At 36.6% G+C, this 18,083-nt stretch overlaps 1 protein-coding gene across 3 annotated transcripts in view; it reads left to right on the top strand.

Moving 5' to 3' along the window:
• ATF7IP (activating transcription factor 7 interacting protein) overlaps positions 1-18,083 on the top strand; it is a 118,202-nt gene that overhangs the window by 54,902 nt on the left and 45,217 nt on the right. For all 3 annotated transcript variants that reach the window (XM_037136567.2, XM_037136566.2, XM_037136565.2), the window contains exons 4-6: positions 428-573; positions 2,308-2,445; positions 9,569-9,634. In XM_037136567.2, the coding sequence (XP_036992462.2) occupies positions 428-573; positions 2,308-2,445; positions 9,569-9,634 (350 nt within the window). The remainder of the gene's footprint in view (positions 1-427; positions 574-2,307; positions 2,446-9,568; positions 9,635-18,083) is intronic.

The raw sequence follows: 18,083 nt of genomic DNA on the forward strand, positions 1-18,083 counted from the left end.
AGGGAGAATTATTAGTTAAAGCTATGTCCAGTTATTAGCAATATGTGACATGAGAACGAAGACTGCATTTTGTCAGAGGATTAATGTTCACTATAAAATTTAGCAAAAGGAATGAATGAGATGATTCTTCTCATCTCATATTCTCATTTTTAGGTAATTCTCCATTATAATATGAAGATTTTAAGGTTAGGATGTTCTGTGTTTATATTGTACATTGCTTAGCAAATTATTTATTTAGCATATTGAAAATCATTTCACATTGAAAGCTGAAAGCTGCCTAGTACTTTTCTGAGCTCAAAAACAATTCATAAAATGATTGAGATTGCTATTGTGATAGCTAGAAATGAGATTTTGCTGAGGATGCAGAATAGGCATTAAGGTCTATAATAAAAAACACCTGGCCGATCATTATGCTTTTTGTTCTCAGTTGAATTTTCCAGAAGAAAACGGTCTAAATCAGAGGACATGGACAATGTACAGTCCAAACGCCGTCGATATATAGAAGAAGAATATGAGGCAGAATTTCAAGTAAAGATTACAGCCAAAGGAGATATTAACCAGAAGCTACAGAAGGTGTTACAGATTTTTAAATTCCTTTTTCAAAAAAAAAGCTACAGCCCTGGCTGCTGTAGCTCAGTGGATTGAATGTGGGTCTGCAAACCAGAGGATCACAGTTCGATTCCCAGTCAGGGCACATACCTGGGTTGAAGGCCAATTCCCAACAGGGGACACACAAGAGGCAACCACACATTGATATTTCTCCCTCTCTCTTTCCCTTCCCCTCTAAAGATAAATAATTTTTTTTTAAATCTTAAAAAAAAAAACCCTAGTCATAAATGAATGTGCTTCTTAACCATGAAATTCATAAACTGAATCTTATCAAGAAAGCTATGTAACTTATTTTAGATATTATAGTAATTATCAAATTGGAAGAGAGATATAATGATGTCTTTTTGCTTTAATAACAAAACTGAATTTCAGTTTTCAGATTTTATTTTTTCTGCTATATTGAACTTTATTCTGTTAGAAACAGTAGAGTCTTATATGCCAGTATTTTAATCTTTATAATAAGTTGGCTTCATGGTTGCAGGTCCTTACATGCTAAAATCTTTGTTATGTACTGTAGGCTTAGCGTTAAAAATGGTGGAGACAAGGCTTTCAAAGGACTAGGAAAAGGGGGAAAGTATAGACTTTGAACCACCACCACATTGCTAAATTAGACGTACAGTGGAAAATATGCAGTATTTAATATGCTTTTCAAAATGTTTCACAAATGTTTATGACCAGTTTATTTTTCAGAGAGTAATATGAAACTCAGGTGAAATAGATTTTTCAGGGTCTTATCAATTAATGATAAAACTGTAAATCATCCAGGTTTTAGACCAGTATTCTTCCACTAAGATGTAGTATAAATATCCACAGTAGCAAAAGGAATAATAAGGCAGTAAAAATGTGGCTCTTTTTCTTCCAGCTTTTTATTTGTCAGTGGAGATAAATAGCATTTTTTTAGTATTTCTGATAGAGCTGTTGGAAATATGATAATAGCTATGGGAAAGAATTCTGAAATCTTTTATATGTACTGAGAGTTTACTCCTTGAATAGTGTCGTTCAAGTATGGTCCATGGTTATGTACCATGTGTGCTCTTTGTTATGGGTTCATAATGAAATGAATGTGGGAAGTGTAAGTAGGCATTTAGAAATGTTTAACAAATTTTGTAGTGCAGTGACATTCTTAAGTGTCTCACAAGAAATCATCTGGAACAGATTAGAAATATATAAACCTGTTTTTTTCCTTTACTTGTTTCCTTTAAATCATGATTGAGTGTATGGAAAAAAAATATTAGAACTTTATTTTCAAATTATTTTAAAATTTTGCCCTCTGGAAAATTTCTACTTTTTGTATATACTTTTGTAGTAGATATTTCAATACATGTCTTTCAGCAGGTAGCATTCTGTTATGGATGCCAGCATGTTGTTTTTATTAAGTCAGTTATACATTAGTACTTAAGAATGTTGTGCCCTGACTGGTGTGGCTCAGTTGGCTGGGTGTGATCCAGCAAAGCAAAAAGTAGCCATTTGATTCCTGGTTGGGGCATATGCCTGGTTGCGGGTTTGGTCCCTGTTTGGGGCCCATATAGGAAAGGGGTCAGTGTTTGTCTCTTGCACTGATGTATCTCTCCCTTTCTTTCTTTTTTCCTTCCCATCTCTAAAATTAAAAATAAAATAACAATTTTAGAAGAGTATTTATTGTTTGATGCTTGATGAAATGTCTTCTTTGATGTAACAAAGGATTATGTATTTCTCCAGGTTGTACAGTGGTTGCTAGAAGAAAAATTGTGTGCGCTACAGTGTGCTGTGTTTGATAAGACTTTGGCAGAGTTGAAAACACGAGTGGAAAAGATTGAATGTAACAAGAGACATAAAACAGTTCTTACTGAACTACAGGTCTGTACACTGACTTGAATTATATACCTATTTTGTGCTACATTTTTGAAGTTAATACATTTAACTTCTAAGTTTTAGAAATAAGAGAAGCCCCTGTTAGTTCCCTATGGCTGCCATAAAAGTGGTACCATAAACTGGTTGACTTAACCAACAAAAACATTGTCTTTGTTCTGGAGGCTGAAAGTTGTAGATCAAGGTGTTGGCAGGATTGGTTCTTTCTGGGGGCTCTGAGGAAGGGTCTGTTCCGTGAGTCTCCTCTGGTTTCTAATGATTTATTTACTGACAGTCTTTGGGGTTCCTTGCCTTGTAAATGCATCACCATGATGATCTCTGGCTTCATCTTTACATGGCGCTGTACCTGTGTGTCTGTGTCCAAATCTCCCCTTTTTACAAGGATACCAATCATACTGGATTGAGGCCCACCCTACTCCAGTATGACCTCATCTAAACTAATTACCTCTGCACCTACTCTATTTCCAAATAAGATCACATTCTGAGATGTTTGGGGTTTAGCTGTCAATATACAAGCTTTTGAGATATACAGTTTAACCCATAACAGAGCCCCAGAAATTATCTTAGTGCTTCTTAAATGTTATTTTACTCACATGTAATTAATACTAAATAGTATTTGTTATACAATAACTTAATCTTTTTGTATTAATCCACTTCCTGCCATGTTTTAAAGATACTAGGTTGTAAGTCTATATTGATAATTACTACTTTCATTTTTTATTAAATATAGTTATATTTTAACAGATAGTGCCAGAATTTCCAAGCAGCTGAAATGAGTAATTGATAGCATGCTATAGTGATTCATTTCATTTTAAGACTATGAAACTGGAAATTTTTATTCGTTCATTCAGTTATAACTAAATGTGTGGTTTCTGTCAGGCTATCTGAAATATGAGCATAGTCTACAGATGCTAAATAGCCAGCCAGTTATAGACCCTTATTTTACAAATGAGGGAAAAGTAGTCTATGAAAATAAAGTCATTACTTCCCAGTTATAAAGCACATTGAAACAGAAAATGACTAGAATTTATGTATTCTGTCTTTAAGCCCAAAAGTCATTTTCTTGGGTTTCATATTGTTAATTTTGCTTGAAGTGAAAATTTATTAATGATAAGGTTTTTGTAGTAATTATGTAATGGACTATTTGGAACACTTATACTATATTTCATAGTGATAGTGTTATCAAATTATTAAACTTAATTTACTAGTGTTAAGAATTTTGAAGTAGAACTTGACAGTGTGTGAAAATTGAAGAGTAATTTAATTTCGTTCATGTTTCTTATCAGTCCAATGGCTGTCACTATGATTTTGTGTTTTGGGAACCTGAAGTTTTTACTTCTATATTCTCACATAAGGTATAAGTTCAGATCTCTTAACATTTAATAAACCTTTGCACTTAGATGTTTCTTTGTAGCCTTAGTATCTGAATCTAACAGCAAACCAATCATTTCCTTCACAAATAATTCCCCCTTCCCATTATTCTTCTTACTGACAATTTTTTGAATTCTTGGGAAAATCTTAAAGGAATATCTTCCTATTGTTCTTATTGACAGTTTTTTGAGTTCTTGGAAACGGATTTCTCCCAGTCATTTCACATGTCCAATGAGTTGCCAAATTACACTTTTTATTTCTTATAAAAGTCTCTCTTTGGCCCTGGCCAGGTGGCTTAGTTGGTTGGAGCGTTGTCCTGTACACCAAAAGGTAGTGGGTGTGATCCCAGTCAGGACACATACCTAGGCTGCAGATTGAATCCTGGTTGGGCACAAATGGGAGACATCCAGTTGGTGTTTCTCACATTAATGTTTCTTTCTGTCCTCTTCCTTCCTCTCTCTTCATAAAAATCAAACAAACATATCCTCAGTGAACATTAAAAAACAAAAAGTGTCTGTCTTTTATTCCTCTTACTTTTCACAAATCCATTGTTATCCAATTCCTTAACTATAGTAATAACCTTTTATATGACTGCTCTGATACTACTTTTTAAGTCCTTGCTGGTCCCTCCCAAGAATTATACTCATCTTTCTAAAATACTGCTTGTTTCATTCCCCTATGTGTTTCCCACTTGTGTACCATTTTTAAGTCAGTATTTATTTTCTAATTTTTAATTAGGATCTCTTAGTTTCTGATCCACTTTTCCTAATGACTACCAGTTGCTTTACTGCCCTACAGAGTATCAGTGATCATAAGAATTTTTATTTCAGTCTTCCAGCTTTATAATGTTTCTCCCATTCACTTATCCATAATGACTTGCTCTTACCATGGTGTTTATTTAAATTTTACTCAGCCCAATTTAGTTCATGGCTCTTTCTGATAATTAGTTTTTATGAGAGTAAAATTCAGATAATGAAATAACTTTTAAAGCTTACAATTCAGTGGAATTTAGTACATTCACATTGTTGTGTGACCATCATTTCTATCTAGTTCCAAAACATTTTTATCCACCCAAAAGATAACCTTGTGTTCATTACACAGTTACTCTCCATTTCCCCCTCCCTCTAGCCCCTGGCAGTCACTAGTCTGCTTTTTGTCTCTGTTGATTTACCTATTCTGCATATTTCATATGAACAGAATCATACAACATGTGAGCTTTTGTGTCAGAGCTTGTTCCCTTAGCATAGTGTTTCAAGGTTCATGCACATTGCAGCATGTATAAGTAGTATCACATTTCCTTTTTATGGCTAAGTAATATTTACTTAAGTTTTTATACTGTTGAAAATAAGTCGCTGTTAATTCAAGATGTTAATTGCAATTCCCAGAGTAATCACTAAGGAAAAAAACTTATATATCTGTGCACACACACATACGCATATATGTACATGTGTGCCTACACACGTGTGTACAGCTTTATGTGTGTGTACACATGTGCAGTCACACATGCATGTATGCCTCTATATAAAATGCATGCACACACATCTTTTTGTGCATTCTTTTGTTGTGGGCATTTGATTGTTTCTACCTTTTAGGTATTGTGGCTAGTTCTGCAGTGAACATTCATGTACAGCTATTTGTTTGAATACATGTTTTCAAATATTTTGTGCATATACCTACGTGTGGTAGCTTACTAAAGAACAACTCAACAGTTTTCTGGAGCACCTACCCCATTTCCATTTCTCTTAGTAAGTGTGAGGGTTTGTCTTTGCTAAACAAGGTCCAATGTGTCTGAATCCCAACAGTCGTGCAGCTATATTTAAATAGGTACCATTATGCCATTATTAAGAAATTACAGCTGTGCCCTAAGGGAGAAAAAAGAGCAAAAGAAATGTAAGTAGTAATCAAATTCATAATAATAATAGAATGTGACTTTCCCAAACAACAGAAAAAGGAATGTTTATAGAGTTTAAAAAATTTTACGGAGTATACTTGCCAAAAAAGACACCCAATCTTAGACATATGATGGCAGATATTTTTTATTATAATTTAGAAAAAAATTTACATTTTACTACACTGAAGCAACAAAAAGGCTGTTCTTTGAATTCTTTCTTAGAATACTAAGTGACAGAAGACAATAAGTCAGTGTTCCAACTTTGGTTACCTTTCTCTGCAAATAGTTTAGTTTTTTAAATGATAAAGTTCTTTTAAAAATGTGTTAATTACATGTTAATTCTTTCCAATATACTACATATGTAAAGGAAATGAAAATTAAGTCCTTCTCTTTACATTCTTTCCCATTGTCTGCTGACCCTCGTCTCTAGAAATAGCCACTTTTTCTTTAGTGTTTATCCATCTAGACTTTACACCATATGTAACAAACACAAAAAGATTTTTAAATTTGTTTTCATTTTTAAGTAAAAATAATATAATAATACTATAACATACTATACAGTTTATAAAATACCCACCAGATTGTCTGGCTAAGAAAAAAAAGGGGGGGTTCCAGCCAAGATGGAGGCTCAGGTAGAAACTCTTCGCTTCCTTGCACAACCAACAGGAGGATAACAATCAATCTAAAAACAGTAAACAACCTGAAGTGCTAGAAAATCAGACTGCATGGAACTCCAACAATGAAGGAATTAAAGAAATGTTCAAGCAGACCAGTAGGAAGGAGACAGGCAGCCGGGCAGGTGGAGAAGAACTGCCACAAGGGGGCAGACTGTGAGAGTGAGGCAGGGCTGGCTGAGCAGGAAACCAAGACTCACTGCTAACTGTAAACTACGGAGGGGGGTTGCCATGGCAGGAGAAACTCCCAGTCTCACATGGGAGTTCTTTGAACAGTGGGGCTACAGCCAAGCAAGTGAGCACCATTGTTCCTTCTCTGACCCCCTCTCCCACAGACAGCACCACGGTGCAGCTCAGAGGGTTGTCCGGCCCAGACAAATACCTAAGGCTCTAACTCCTTACAGCATAACAGGTGTGCTGAGACAAAGAAATATGGCCCAAATGAAAGAACAGAATAAAACTCCAGAAGAAGAGCTAAGCAACGAGGAGATAATCAGTCTGTCTGATGCAGAGTTCAAAACACTAGTAATCAAGATGCTAACAAAACTGATTGAGCTTGGTCAAAAAATGAACAAGTGAAGGCTACCCAAAGTGAAATAAAGCAAAGTATTCAGGGAACCAACAGTCATGGGAAAGAAACCAGGACTCAAATCAATGATTTGGAACAAAAGGAAGAAATAAACATCCAACTGGAACAGAACAAAGAAACAAGAATTCAAAAAAGTGAGGAGGCTTAGGAACCTCTAGGGCAAAACCTCTTAAGCTTTCCAACATCTGAATCATAGGAGTGGCAGAAGGAGAACACCAAGAAATTGGAAACCTATTTGAACAAATAATGAAGAAAAACTTCCCCAACCTGGCCAAGGAAATAGACTTTCAGGAAGCCCAGAGAGTCCCAAAGAAGTTGGACCCAAAGAGGAACACACCAAGGCACATCATCATTAAGTTACTTACCCAAGATTAAAGACAAAGAGAGAATCTTAAAAACAGCAAGAGGAAAGGAAAAAGTTACCTACAAAGGAGTGCCCATAAGGCTATCAGCTGATTCCTCAAAAGAAACCTTACAGGCAAAAGTGATTGGAAAGAAGTATTTGAAGTCTATCCAGCAAAGCTATCATTTAGAATGGAAGAGCAGGTGAAGTGCTTCCCAGACAAGGTAAAGCCAAAGGAATTCATCACCACCAATCCCTTTTTATATGAAATGTTAAAGGGACTTATCTAAGAAAAGGAAGATCAAAACTATGAACAGTAAAATGACAGCAAACTCACAACTATCAACAAATGAACCTAAAAAAATAAAGAAAAATGATGAAAACAGAAACTAAGCAAACAACTAGAACAGGAACAGAATCACAGGTTCAGAGAAATGGACATCACATGAAGGGCTTTCACTGGGGAGGGGAAGGGAGGAATGGGAGGAAACGGTACAGGGAAGCAGTATAATTGAAGAAGTAGACATTAAGTAGACAGGGAGAGGTCCAAAATGGTATAGGAACCAGAGAATTCGAAGAACTTATATGTATAACCCGTGGACATGAACTAAGAGGGGGGATGCTGGAGTGTTGGGGGGTACAGAGTGGAGGGGGATAAAGGGGATAAAATTGGGAGAACTAATAGCATAATCATAAAATAGACTTTTACAAATTTTAAAGAAAAAAAAATTCTGGTCTAAGTTGGGGTATAGAAAACACTTTCCTATGTAACTTTCTTGAAAAAAATGACTTGAAATATTTTAGTCATAGAAAGGTGAATTGTTAAGAATATATAATTATGCTGTATGTCCTTGGGTGTTAATACTATTCACAAAAACTAAGTCCTGAGGAAAATTTCCACTTTGGGAATCATAGGTAACTGATTGCCTAGGCTTCATCAGTGGACTTAAATATGTAGGAAGGTTTGAGGTCTCCTGTAGAAGTGACTACTTTCTGAAAGAAACATTAAATACAGGGTCTGGCGCAAAAAAGGCCCCATTTTTGTTACAAAGTCATAAATTATTACACCCGTATTATTACCCTACCAACCACACTCAAGCAGGCATTATTTCTGCCAGACCCTATATAAATAATACCATTTTCTTTTTAAGATGTGCATATATTAAAGAAAGTCCATGGAGGAGCTCTCCTTTATTTAGGCCTCATGAATACACTCAGAAGTTTAGTTTATAATTTTTGAAAATATATTTAATATAAAATGGCAGTCTCAGTAATAGTAATAAGAATTGAATATCACATCTATGCCTTAGTAAAAGACCTAAAGGAAATTGAAAGAAAATATGTGGTGTGATAAGTTTTTTCTGTTTTTCCTTTCTGTTCTGTCTTTTTAAAAATTTCTGTGCATAGGTATTGGGGCAAAATATGTGATCAGACAGTTTATGTAAGCAGTACAAATGATTAATATCATTTTACTGACAAATGTTAATGCTAAGAAGGTAACATTTTTATCAGATTATTAAAGAGCAATAGAATATGAAATTAAAAGTTTCAAACAGTAACAGTATATGACTGTCATATAACTCATTGAACATATAAATTATCAAAGCCTTTCTGGAAAACATTTAGACAAGAGCCTTAAAAATATACTCTTGTCTCAGAAATTGTACCTCTGTGAATGTTGCCTAAGAAAATAATCTGAAAGAACAAAATTATTAATTGCAGTGTTACTTGGCTGTAGCAGTTTATTGAGAAACACTGACATATCCAACAGGAAAGTGGTATATATATGACTTAATATATATGATATTTATATATAAAATCAATGGTATATATTGATTCAATATATTATACATATACCTATAAGTAGTATTGACAAGGGATCTTTATGACTTAACAGATATGCTTACTATTACTATTACATAATTCTCTGTGAGAAAGTTGCGTGTAGTCACAATTATGTTCATAAAAACAGTCATACATATTCAGAAATGTACTGGTTTGTGAGCAAACACCCACAGTGCTAGGAGAAAAAAGCTGACCTTTGAAAAATTAAGTGTGTTTTCCTGTGCGTATCAAAACCAAGGGTCGTTTTAGTTTTCATTATGATTTTTTGTATTTGTTGTTTTTGCTATTACCTGTCTTTTGAGAATCCTGTTACCTGTGAGTTTCATATTATGTGTTCATGGGTTCCATTTTAATGCTGGAATGCCACTTGATTTGTGTTTTGTTTTTGCTTTTCTTAGGCCAAGATAGCCAGGTTAACCAAACGCTTTGGAGCTGCCAAAGAAGACCTTAAGAAAAGACAAGAGGTAAGAATTTCTATTCTCATGCAATTAACATTTAGCTCTCTGTGATAATCTTAGGAAATGCTGGGTTAAGAGGAAACTCTTCCTTTATTAGAAGTCTGAAATTTGCTTTCATAATCTGTACTTCATGTATGTTGTTTCTGGGCCTACAGCTCTGGATCTGATTATTAAAGCTTTTCTACTCCTCAATTACTGTTTTCATATTTTAACGCACATTAATTATTTTTATTTTATGGCATTCTTGAGGCTGTGTTTTCTGTACATCTTTATAATTATATTTTTGGGATTTATCCTATCATGTTTCTTTCTTTTTACATTCTTGCCACTGTTCTAGTCTAGCCTCTTATCATTTCTTCCAAACTATTCTAGAATTCCACTGCCTCTTAGCAGCCTTGTTCTCCACTTCCTTTCTTACACCATGTAGTTAAGTCCAAACATTGTAGCATAGCATAAACTCTGGTCTGTAATCTAGCTTTGCTTTTTGTTTCTTAAATTATTCTGAAGTACATTATTTATTTATTTTTAAAAAGAGGGCAAGGGAGGAAGAGAGGGAGAGAAACATTGATTGGTTGCCTCTTGCACGCCCTCTGCCCGGGACCAGGCCTGAACCAAGCATAGGGCTTTAAGGTCTTTCCATAATTTTATACAGTATGAATTCCTGATTCTGTCTTTTAATACTGAACTAACTGTGTCTGAACTGAAAAGCATACTGCCCCACCATGTACTTTTCCAGTGTTTGTGCATGTCAAATTTGTTCTCAAAACTACTTTCCAGTTCTTCTTGTTTACTTGGTCAAAGGAGATAGGCAAAGACTTTAATGAACAAGATGAATAGTGTTATAATTCCGGAAAGGCTTGTTTTTTTAAAAAAAAAATATTTTGTTTATTTATCTTAAGAGGGGAAGGTAAGGGGAGAGAAAGAATAATATCAATGTATGGTTGCCTCTCGTGCACCCCCTGCTGGGAACTGCCCTGCAACCCAGGCATGTGCCCCGACTGGAAATCGATCCGCAGTTGTTTGGTTTGCAGGCCCATGCTCAATCCACTGAGCTACACTAGCCAGGGCATCGAAAGGCTTGTTTTAAAGAGCTGTGTGTAGTATAGAAACAAGGAGTAAATACCAGGTAATTCCTGAAAATTGGAAAAGATTAATTTGAACATTTAGGGCACACGTGCTTGAAGGAAAAAGTTAAGTTGGTCTTCAGTCTTTCAAGTTTTGTTCCTTTCTTAATCAGTTTGTGGGTAAGGACAGTTTTTAATTTTAGAACTTGGATATCTTCCTACCCATTCTTGTTAATATTTTTTTCTTCTGAGAGAAATATATCAAAAGATTCAAGAATGTGTTTTTTTATGTCCTAATTCTAATTCTCTTAATTGTGGTATCTACTGTAACTTCACATTTATCTGTCGGTTAGATTTAAAAGCAGGAGAAACATAAAAGTAATATTTGTAACTTTAGTTATCCCCCTTATAAAAATAAATAATAATATTTTAAATGTTCTTTTATTTAGGCTTGCTTCTTGGTCTTCTGATATTAACTAGTTAAAAATAAACTCCACCATTCAAGTTTGTTATAAACATTTTATATTTTAATTTTTTTAAAGGACAGAAAACCCACAAGTAGGCAGTTTGCTCTTAAGATCATATTCATAATCTAATCTGTTTTACTGCCTTTTGATTGATATTTCTAATTTTTGTCCTTTCTAGTTTTTAATGTGAAAGAAATAACAAGAATATTTGTCATCTTTTATGTAAGATAATGAATAATCTAATTGATTCCCAGTTAAATTTTGGATCAAATCTAAGTTCTGCAGTTTTTTTCAAAAATATTTTATTTATTTTTGGAAAGAGAGGAAGGGAGAGGAAAAGAGAGGGAGAGAAACATCAATGTGTGGTTGCCTCTTGTGCACCCGCAATGGGGGACCTGTCCTGCAACCCAGGTATGTGCCCTGACTGGGAATTGAAGCTGTGACCTTTTGGTTCTCAGGCCAGCACCCAGTCCACTGAGCCACACCAGCCAGAGCAATTCTGCATTAGTTTTTATTTTAAAAATTAAAAAATTTAAATTTTAGTTGGTAAAACACATAACATAAAATTTACCATTTTTAATTCTACAGTTCAGTAGTGTTTCCTGATATCAATATCAATATCAATATTAATATTGCTGTTTAGGTATGGTTCTTAAAAACTGTGAGTTTGCTGTCCTTTCACTGTTCATCTTTTTTATCTTCTTTTTCTTAAGTAAGTCCTTTTAACATTTCATAAGAGGGCTTGGTGATGATGAACTCCTTGAATTTGATCTTATCTGAGAAGCACTTTATCTGTCCTTCCATTCTAAATGAAAGCTTTGTTGGATAGAGCAATCTTGGATGTAGGTCTTTGGATTTCATGACTTGGAATACCTCTTTCCAGCCCCTTCTTGCCTGTAAGGTCTCTTTTGAGAAATCTGCTGACAGTCTGATGGGAACTCCTTTGTAGGTGACTGTCCCCTAATCTCTTGCTGCTTCTAAGTTTCTCTCCTTCATTTGAATCTTGGCTAATGTAATTATGATGTGCCTTGGTGTGTTCCTTCTTGGGTCCAACTTCTTTGGGACTCTCTGAGCTTCCTGGATTTCCTGGAGGTCTATTTCTTTTGCCAGATTGGGGAAATTCTCCTTTATTATTTATTCCAATAAGTTTTCCACTGGTGGCTGTTCCTCTTCCCCTTCTGGTACCCCTGTAATTCAGATATTGGAACGTTTAAAGATGTCCTGAAGGTTACAAGGACAGCTAGATCAGGAGCAGAACCATAGAAATGAAGATCACATGGAGGGTTAGCAACAGGGGAGTGGGAGAAGGAGGGAGAAGGTACAGAAAGTAAGAAGCATAGACGGTAGTTAGAAAATAGATAGGGAGGAGGGCAAGATTAGTATGGGAAATACAGAATCTAAAGAACTTGAGACACGTGGTCATAAACTAAAGGGGGGGAATGGTGGGGGAGGGGGTGTGCAGGGTGGAGAGGAATGAAGGGGGAAATAGAACAACTGTAATAGCATAATTAATAAAATATATTTTAAAAAATATTGCTGTTTAACGGATCTCTAGAACTTTTTCATGTTGCAAAATTGAAACTCTATACTCATGGGACAACAACTCCCATTTTTCTCTTTTCTTAACCCCTGGAAACCATCACTCTACTTTCTATTAAATATATGGTCTTGACCACTCTAGAGATTATCTAAGCAAAATCATAAAATACTTTTTGTGTGATTGGCTTATTTCACTCAGTATAATGTCCTCAAGGTTTATCTATGTTGTGGCATGTGACAGGATTTTCTTCTTTTTAAGGCTGAATAATATTCCATTGTGTGTGGATATACTAATAATGTGTTAGCCATTCATTTATTGATGGATATTTGGATTGCTTTTGTCTCCTGATTCTTGTGAATAATGCTGCAGTGAACATCAGTGTGCCAGATGTTCAAAGTCTTTTCGTATATATACCCGTAGGTGAAATTGCTAGATCATATGGTAATTCTACTTTTAGTGTTTTGAGGAGCCTCCATAGTGGCCATATCATTTTACATTCTCACCAGCTGGTCACAAAGGTAACAATTTCTCCACATCCGTGCCATTACTTGTCGTTTTCTGTTTTTGTGATTATGGCTAGTGTAATGAGTGTAAGGTTGCATGTTGTGGTTTTGATGTGCATTTATCTAATGATGTTGAGCATCTTTTCATATGTTGGTTATTTTGCATATCTTTGGAGAAATGTCTGTTCTGATCCTTTGCCCATTTTTTCTATTTTCTTTTTATTTATTTTTGGAGGTGACATTGGTTAATAGGGTCGTATAGATTTCAGTGTACATTACTATGATACATAATTTGTATATTGCATTATGTGTCCACCACTCAAAGTCAAATCATCTATGTCACCATATATTTGTCCCCCTTTACCTTTTACCGCCCTTCACCCCCTCCCCTGTATCTCTTTCAGTTGTTTTTTTCTTTATTTTCATCTGTAATTTTAAGTATATTTTATTGATTATGCTGTTGCAGTTTTCCCAATTTTATCCCCTTTATCCCCCTCCACTCTGTACCCCCCAACACTCCAGCATCCCCCCTCTTAGTTCATGTCCACGGGTTATACATATAAGTTCTTCGAATTCTCTGGTTCCTATACCATTTTGGACCTCTCCCTGTCTACTTAATGTCTACTTCTTCAATTATACTGCTTCCCTGTACCGTTTCCTCCCATTCCTCCCTTCCCCTCCCCAGTGAAAGCCCTTCATGTGATGTCCATTTCTCTGAACATGTGATTCTGTTCCTGTTCTAGTTGTTTGCTTAGTTTCTGTTTTCATCATTTTTCTTTATTTTTTTAGGTTCATTTGTTGATAGTTGTGAGTTTGCTGTCATTTTACTGTTCATAGTTTTGATCTTCCTTTTCTTAGATAAGTCCCTTTAACATTTCATATAAAAAGGGATTGGTGGTGATGAATTCCTTTGGCTTTACCTTGTCTGGGAAGCACTTCACCTGCTCTTCCATTCTAAATGATAGCTTTGCTGGATAGACTTCAAATACTTCTTTCCAATCACTTTTGCCTGTAAGGTTTCTTTTGAGGAATCAGCTGATAGCCTTATGGGCACTCCTTTGTAGGTAACTTTTTCCTTTCCTCTTGCTGTTTTTAAGATTCTCTCTTTGTCTTTAATCTTGGGTAAGTAACTTAATGATGATGTGCCTTGGTGTGTTCCTCTTTGGGTCCAACTTCTTTGGGACTCTCTGGGCTTCCTGAAAGTCTATTTCCTTGGCCAGGTTGGGGAAGTTTTTCTTCATTATTTGTTCAAATAGGTTTCCAATTTCTTGGTGTTCTCCTTCTGCCACTCCTATGATTCAGATGTTGGAAAGCTTAAGAGGTTTTGCCCTAGAGGTTCCTAAGCCTCCTCACTTTTTTGAATTCTTGTTTCTTTGTTCTGTTCCAGTTGGATGTTTATTTCTTCCTTTTGTTCCAAATCATTGATTTGAGTCCTGGTTTCTTTCCCATGACTGTTGGTTCCCTGAATACTTTGCTTTATTTCATTTTGGGCATCTCTCATTTGTTCTTTTATTTTTTGACCAAGCTCAATCAGTTCTGTGAGTATTTTCATTACCAGGGCTTTAAATTCCCCATCAGATAGGTTGGCTGTCTCCTTGCTTAGTTCTTTTTCTGAGGTTTTGCTCTATTCTCTCATTTTGGCCTAATTTCTTTGTTCAGGGTGCCTGTGAACTTGTAAAGGGGCTGACCTTAGGTATTCACCCAGGCAAGGCAAACCCTCTTTGCTGAGCTGCCTGCTGCCTGTGGCGGGGGTGGGGGGGCAGAGAGGGAACAATACAGCTCCCCTGCCCCTCTCTAGCCCTCTTTTCAGTGAACTCTGGTGTGATACTGGGAGGGTCTCCCACTGCAGCAACCTCTGTAGTCCACAGCCTGCTCTGAGTTTCAGTTTCCCCTTAAGTCAGCCCTGTCTGAGCAGTCTGCCACCTCAACACAGCCAGCCCCACCTGCATGGTCTGCAGACTTGCCACAGTTTCTCTCCATCTGCTACGTTACCAGCTTGGTTGTTCTGTTTGTCTTTTTCTTTAATTTTGTGGTTGTCAGAATTCCATGCAGCTTGATTTTCTGGCACTTCTGGTTGTTTCTGAGTTTCTGTTTTATGTCCCACATATGAGTGAAATCATATGGTTCTGAGCTTTTTCTGACTTATTTAGCTTAGCATAATATTCTTAAGGTCTGTTTATGTTGTCACAAATGCCTTTGTCCACTTTTTAATCAGGTTACCTAGTTTTACAGTTAAGTTGTAGGAATTCCTTACATATTCTGAATAATGACCCCTTCTCAGATATTTGTTTTCCACTTATTTTCTCCTATCCTTCGGTGTTCTTTCCTTTTTATTGATGGTTACCTTGATGTGCAACAGTTTTTAAGTTGCACATAGTCTTCTGTGTCTTTTTTTGCTTTTGTTACATGTGCTTTTGATGTTACATCTGCGAAATTATTGCCAAATCCGTTGTCATGAATGCTTTTTTCCAGTCTTACTTTCAGGAATTTTATAGTTTTATGTCTTATATTTAAGTCTTTAATCCATTTTGAGTTTTTGTATATGGTGTAATGGCTCGACATTATTTTTTCTGTATTTGGATACCCATTTTCCGTACCATTTGTTTAAGAACTGTCTGACACTGTGGAGCCTTGACTCCATCATCAAGAAATATTTTGACCAGATATGTTGGACTTTATTTCTCTACTCTATTCTATTCCATTTGTCTGTATGTCAGTCTTTATGGTAGTACCACACTGTTTTGATTGCTGTAGCTTTGTAACATGTCTGGAAATCAGAAAATATGAAACTTTCAACCTTTTTCAAGATTATTTTGTAAGTTCAAGGTTTCTTGAGATTTCATGTGAATTTTAGGGTGCTTTTTCCTATTTTTGTGAAAAATGACAGGATTTTGATAGGAGTTACATTGAACTTGCATGACTTTGGGTGGTATGGCCATTTTAACAACATTAAGTCTTCCAATCCATGAATGTGGCATATCTTTCTATTTATCTGTGTCTTTTACTTCTTTCAAATTGTTTTGCATTTTCATTCATTGTAAAAAGCCTTTTGCCCTCTTGGTTAAATTTACTCCTAACTCTTTTGTTATCTTTGATCATATGGTAATGGGATTATTTTCTTAATTTCTTTCTCAGATTGTTCATTGTTGTTATATAAAAATACAACTGATTTTTGTGTGTTGATTTTTCTACTTTGCAACATTGGTGAATTTATGTATTAGTTTGAGTGTGTGTGTGCGCGCGCGTGGGTGGGTTTTCTAAAAACAAGATCATAGGACTTCCGCCGAGATGGAGGCATAGGTGGAGACGCCGTGCTGTATCACACAACCAAGTTTAGAGACAACAAAATATTAGCAACAGAAAACACAGCCAGAACACAGAAAATTGAACTTTTCGGAAGTCTGATAACAACAAATTCTTTAGCCTGACCGGTAAGAGGGGCAAAAACAGCAGCTGGCAGAGCGGGGTTGCACAGGAAAACTCCGTCAGACGGACTCAGGCGCGTGGAAGCCAGGCGCAGGGTTGGACCTGGTGGGCAACTCAGCGAGCGACCGCGGGGAAACAGCGAGGGAGCAGGACTGCGGGTTGACTGTGGTCGATGCGTGGATAGACAAGCGAGGGAGTGGGCGATTGGACCAGAGCCAGCAGGCCCCAGTGGCGAGCGCCAGTGGAGGGCGCCGCCATTTCCCCGCTCTGACCCCGCCTCCACATACAGCATCATAACCCAGCGACTCTGATTGGCCCAGCCCTGGTGAACCACCTAAGGCTCTGCTCCTCACCCAGCGGCGCGAAACAGCAGAGGGGACCGCCATTTCCCCGCTCTGACCACGCCCCCACACACAGCATCACAACCTAGCGACCTGGGAGTCCAAGGATCCGCTCCTTGTACTTAACGGGCGCGAACAGACCAAAAATGGCTCAAGAAGATCTCAAAGCCCCAGAGCCTATCAATCTAAGGGATGAAGACATAGCAAAACTCTCAGATGCACAGTTTAAAACACTGGTGATCAGGATCCTCACAGAACTGATTGGTTATAGCCACAAATTAGAGAAACATATGAAGGCGAAACTAATTGAAATGAATGGAATTGCAGAGGAAACCAATAGCGATGAAAAGGAAACTGGGACTCAAATCAATGGAGTGGACCAGAACAAAGCAAATAATGGCCAAACAGAAAAGAGTGAAGAAGCAAGAATTCAAAAAAATGAGGAGAGTCTTAGGAACCTCCAGGACATCTTTAAACGCTCCAACATCCGAATTATAGGGGTACCAGAAGGGGGAAAGGAACAGCCACCAGTGGAAAACTTATTTGAACAAATAATAAAGGAGAATTTCCCCAATCTGGCAAAGCAAATAGACTTCCAGGAAATCGAGGAAACTCAGAGAGTCCCAAAGAACTTGGACCCAAGAAGAAACACAACAAGGCACATCATCATTACATTAGCCAAGATTAAAATGAAGGAGAGAATCTTAGAAGCAGCAAGAGATAAGGGGACTGTCACCTACAAAGGAGTTCCCATCAGACTGTCAGCAGATTTCTCAAAAGAGACCTTACAGGCAAGAAGGGGCTGGAAAGAGGTATTCCAAGTCATGAAATCCAAAGACCTACAACCAAGACTGCACTCTATCCAGCAAAGCTTTCATTTAGAATGGAAGGACAGATAAGGTGCTTCTCAGATAAGATCAAATTCAAGGAGTTCATCATCACCAAGCCCTTATTATATGAAATGTTAAAGGGACTGATCTTAGAAAAAGAAGTTAAAAAAACATGAACAGTGAAAGGACAGCAAACTCACAGTTATTAACAACCACACCTAAAACAAAAGCAATCTAAGAGGACAGCTAGATCAGGAGTGGAAACAGAAATGAAGATCTCAAGG

This window comes from Artibeus jamaicensis, unplaced genomic scaffold (genome assembly GCF_021234435.1).
Source record: "Artibeus jamaicensis isolate MK-2021 breed Jamaican fruit bat unplaced genomic scaffold, CSHL_Jam_final contig_233, whole genome shotgun sequence".
Classification (NCBI taxonomy): domain Eukaryota; kingdom Metazoa; phylum Chordata; class Mammalia; order Chiroptera; family Phyllostomidae; genus Artibeus; species Artibeus jamaicensis.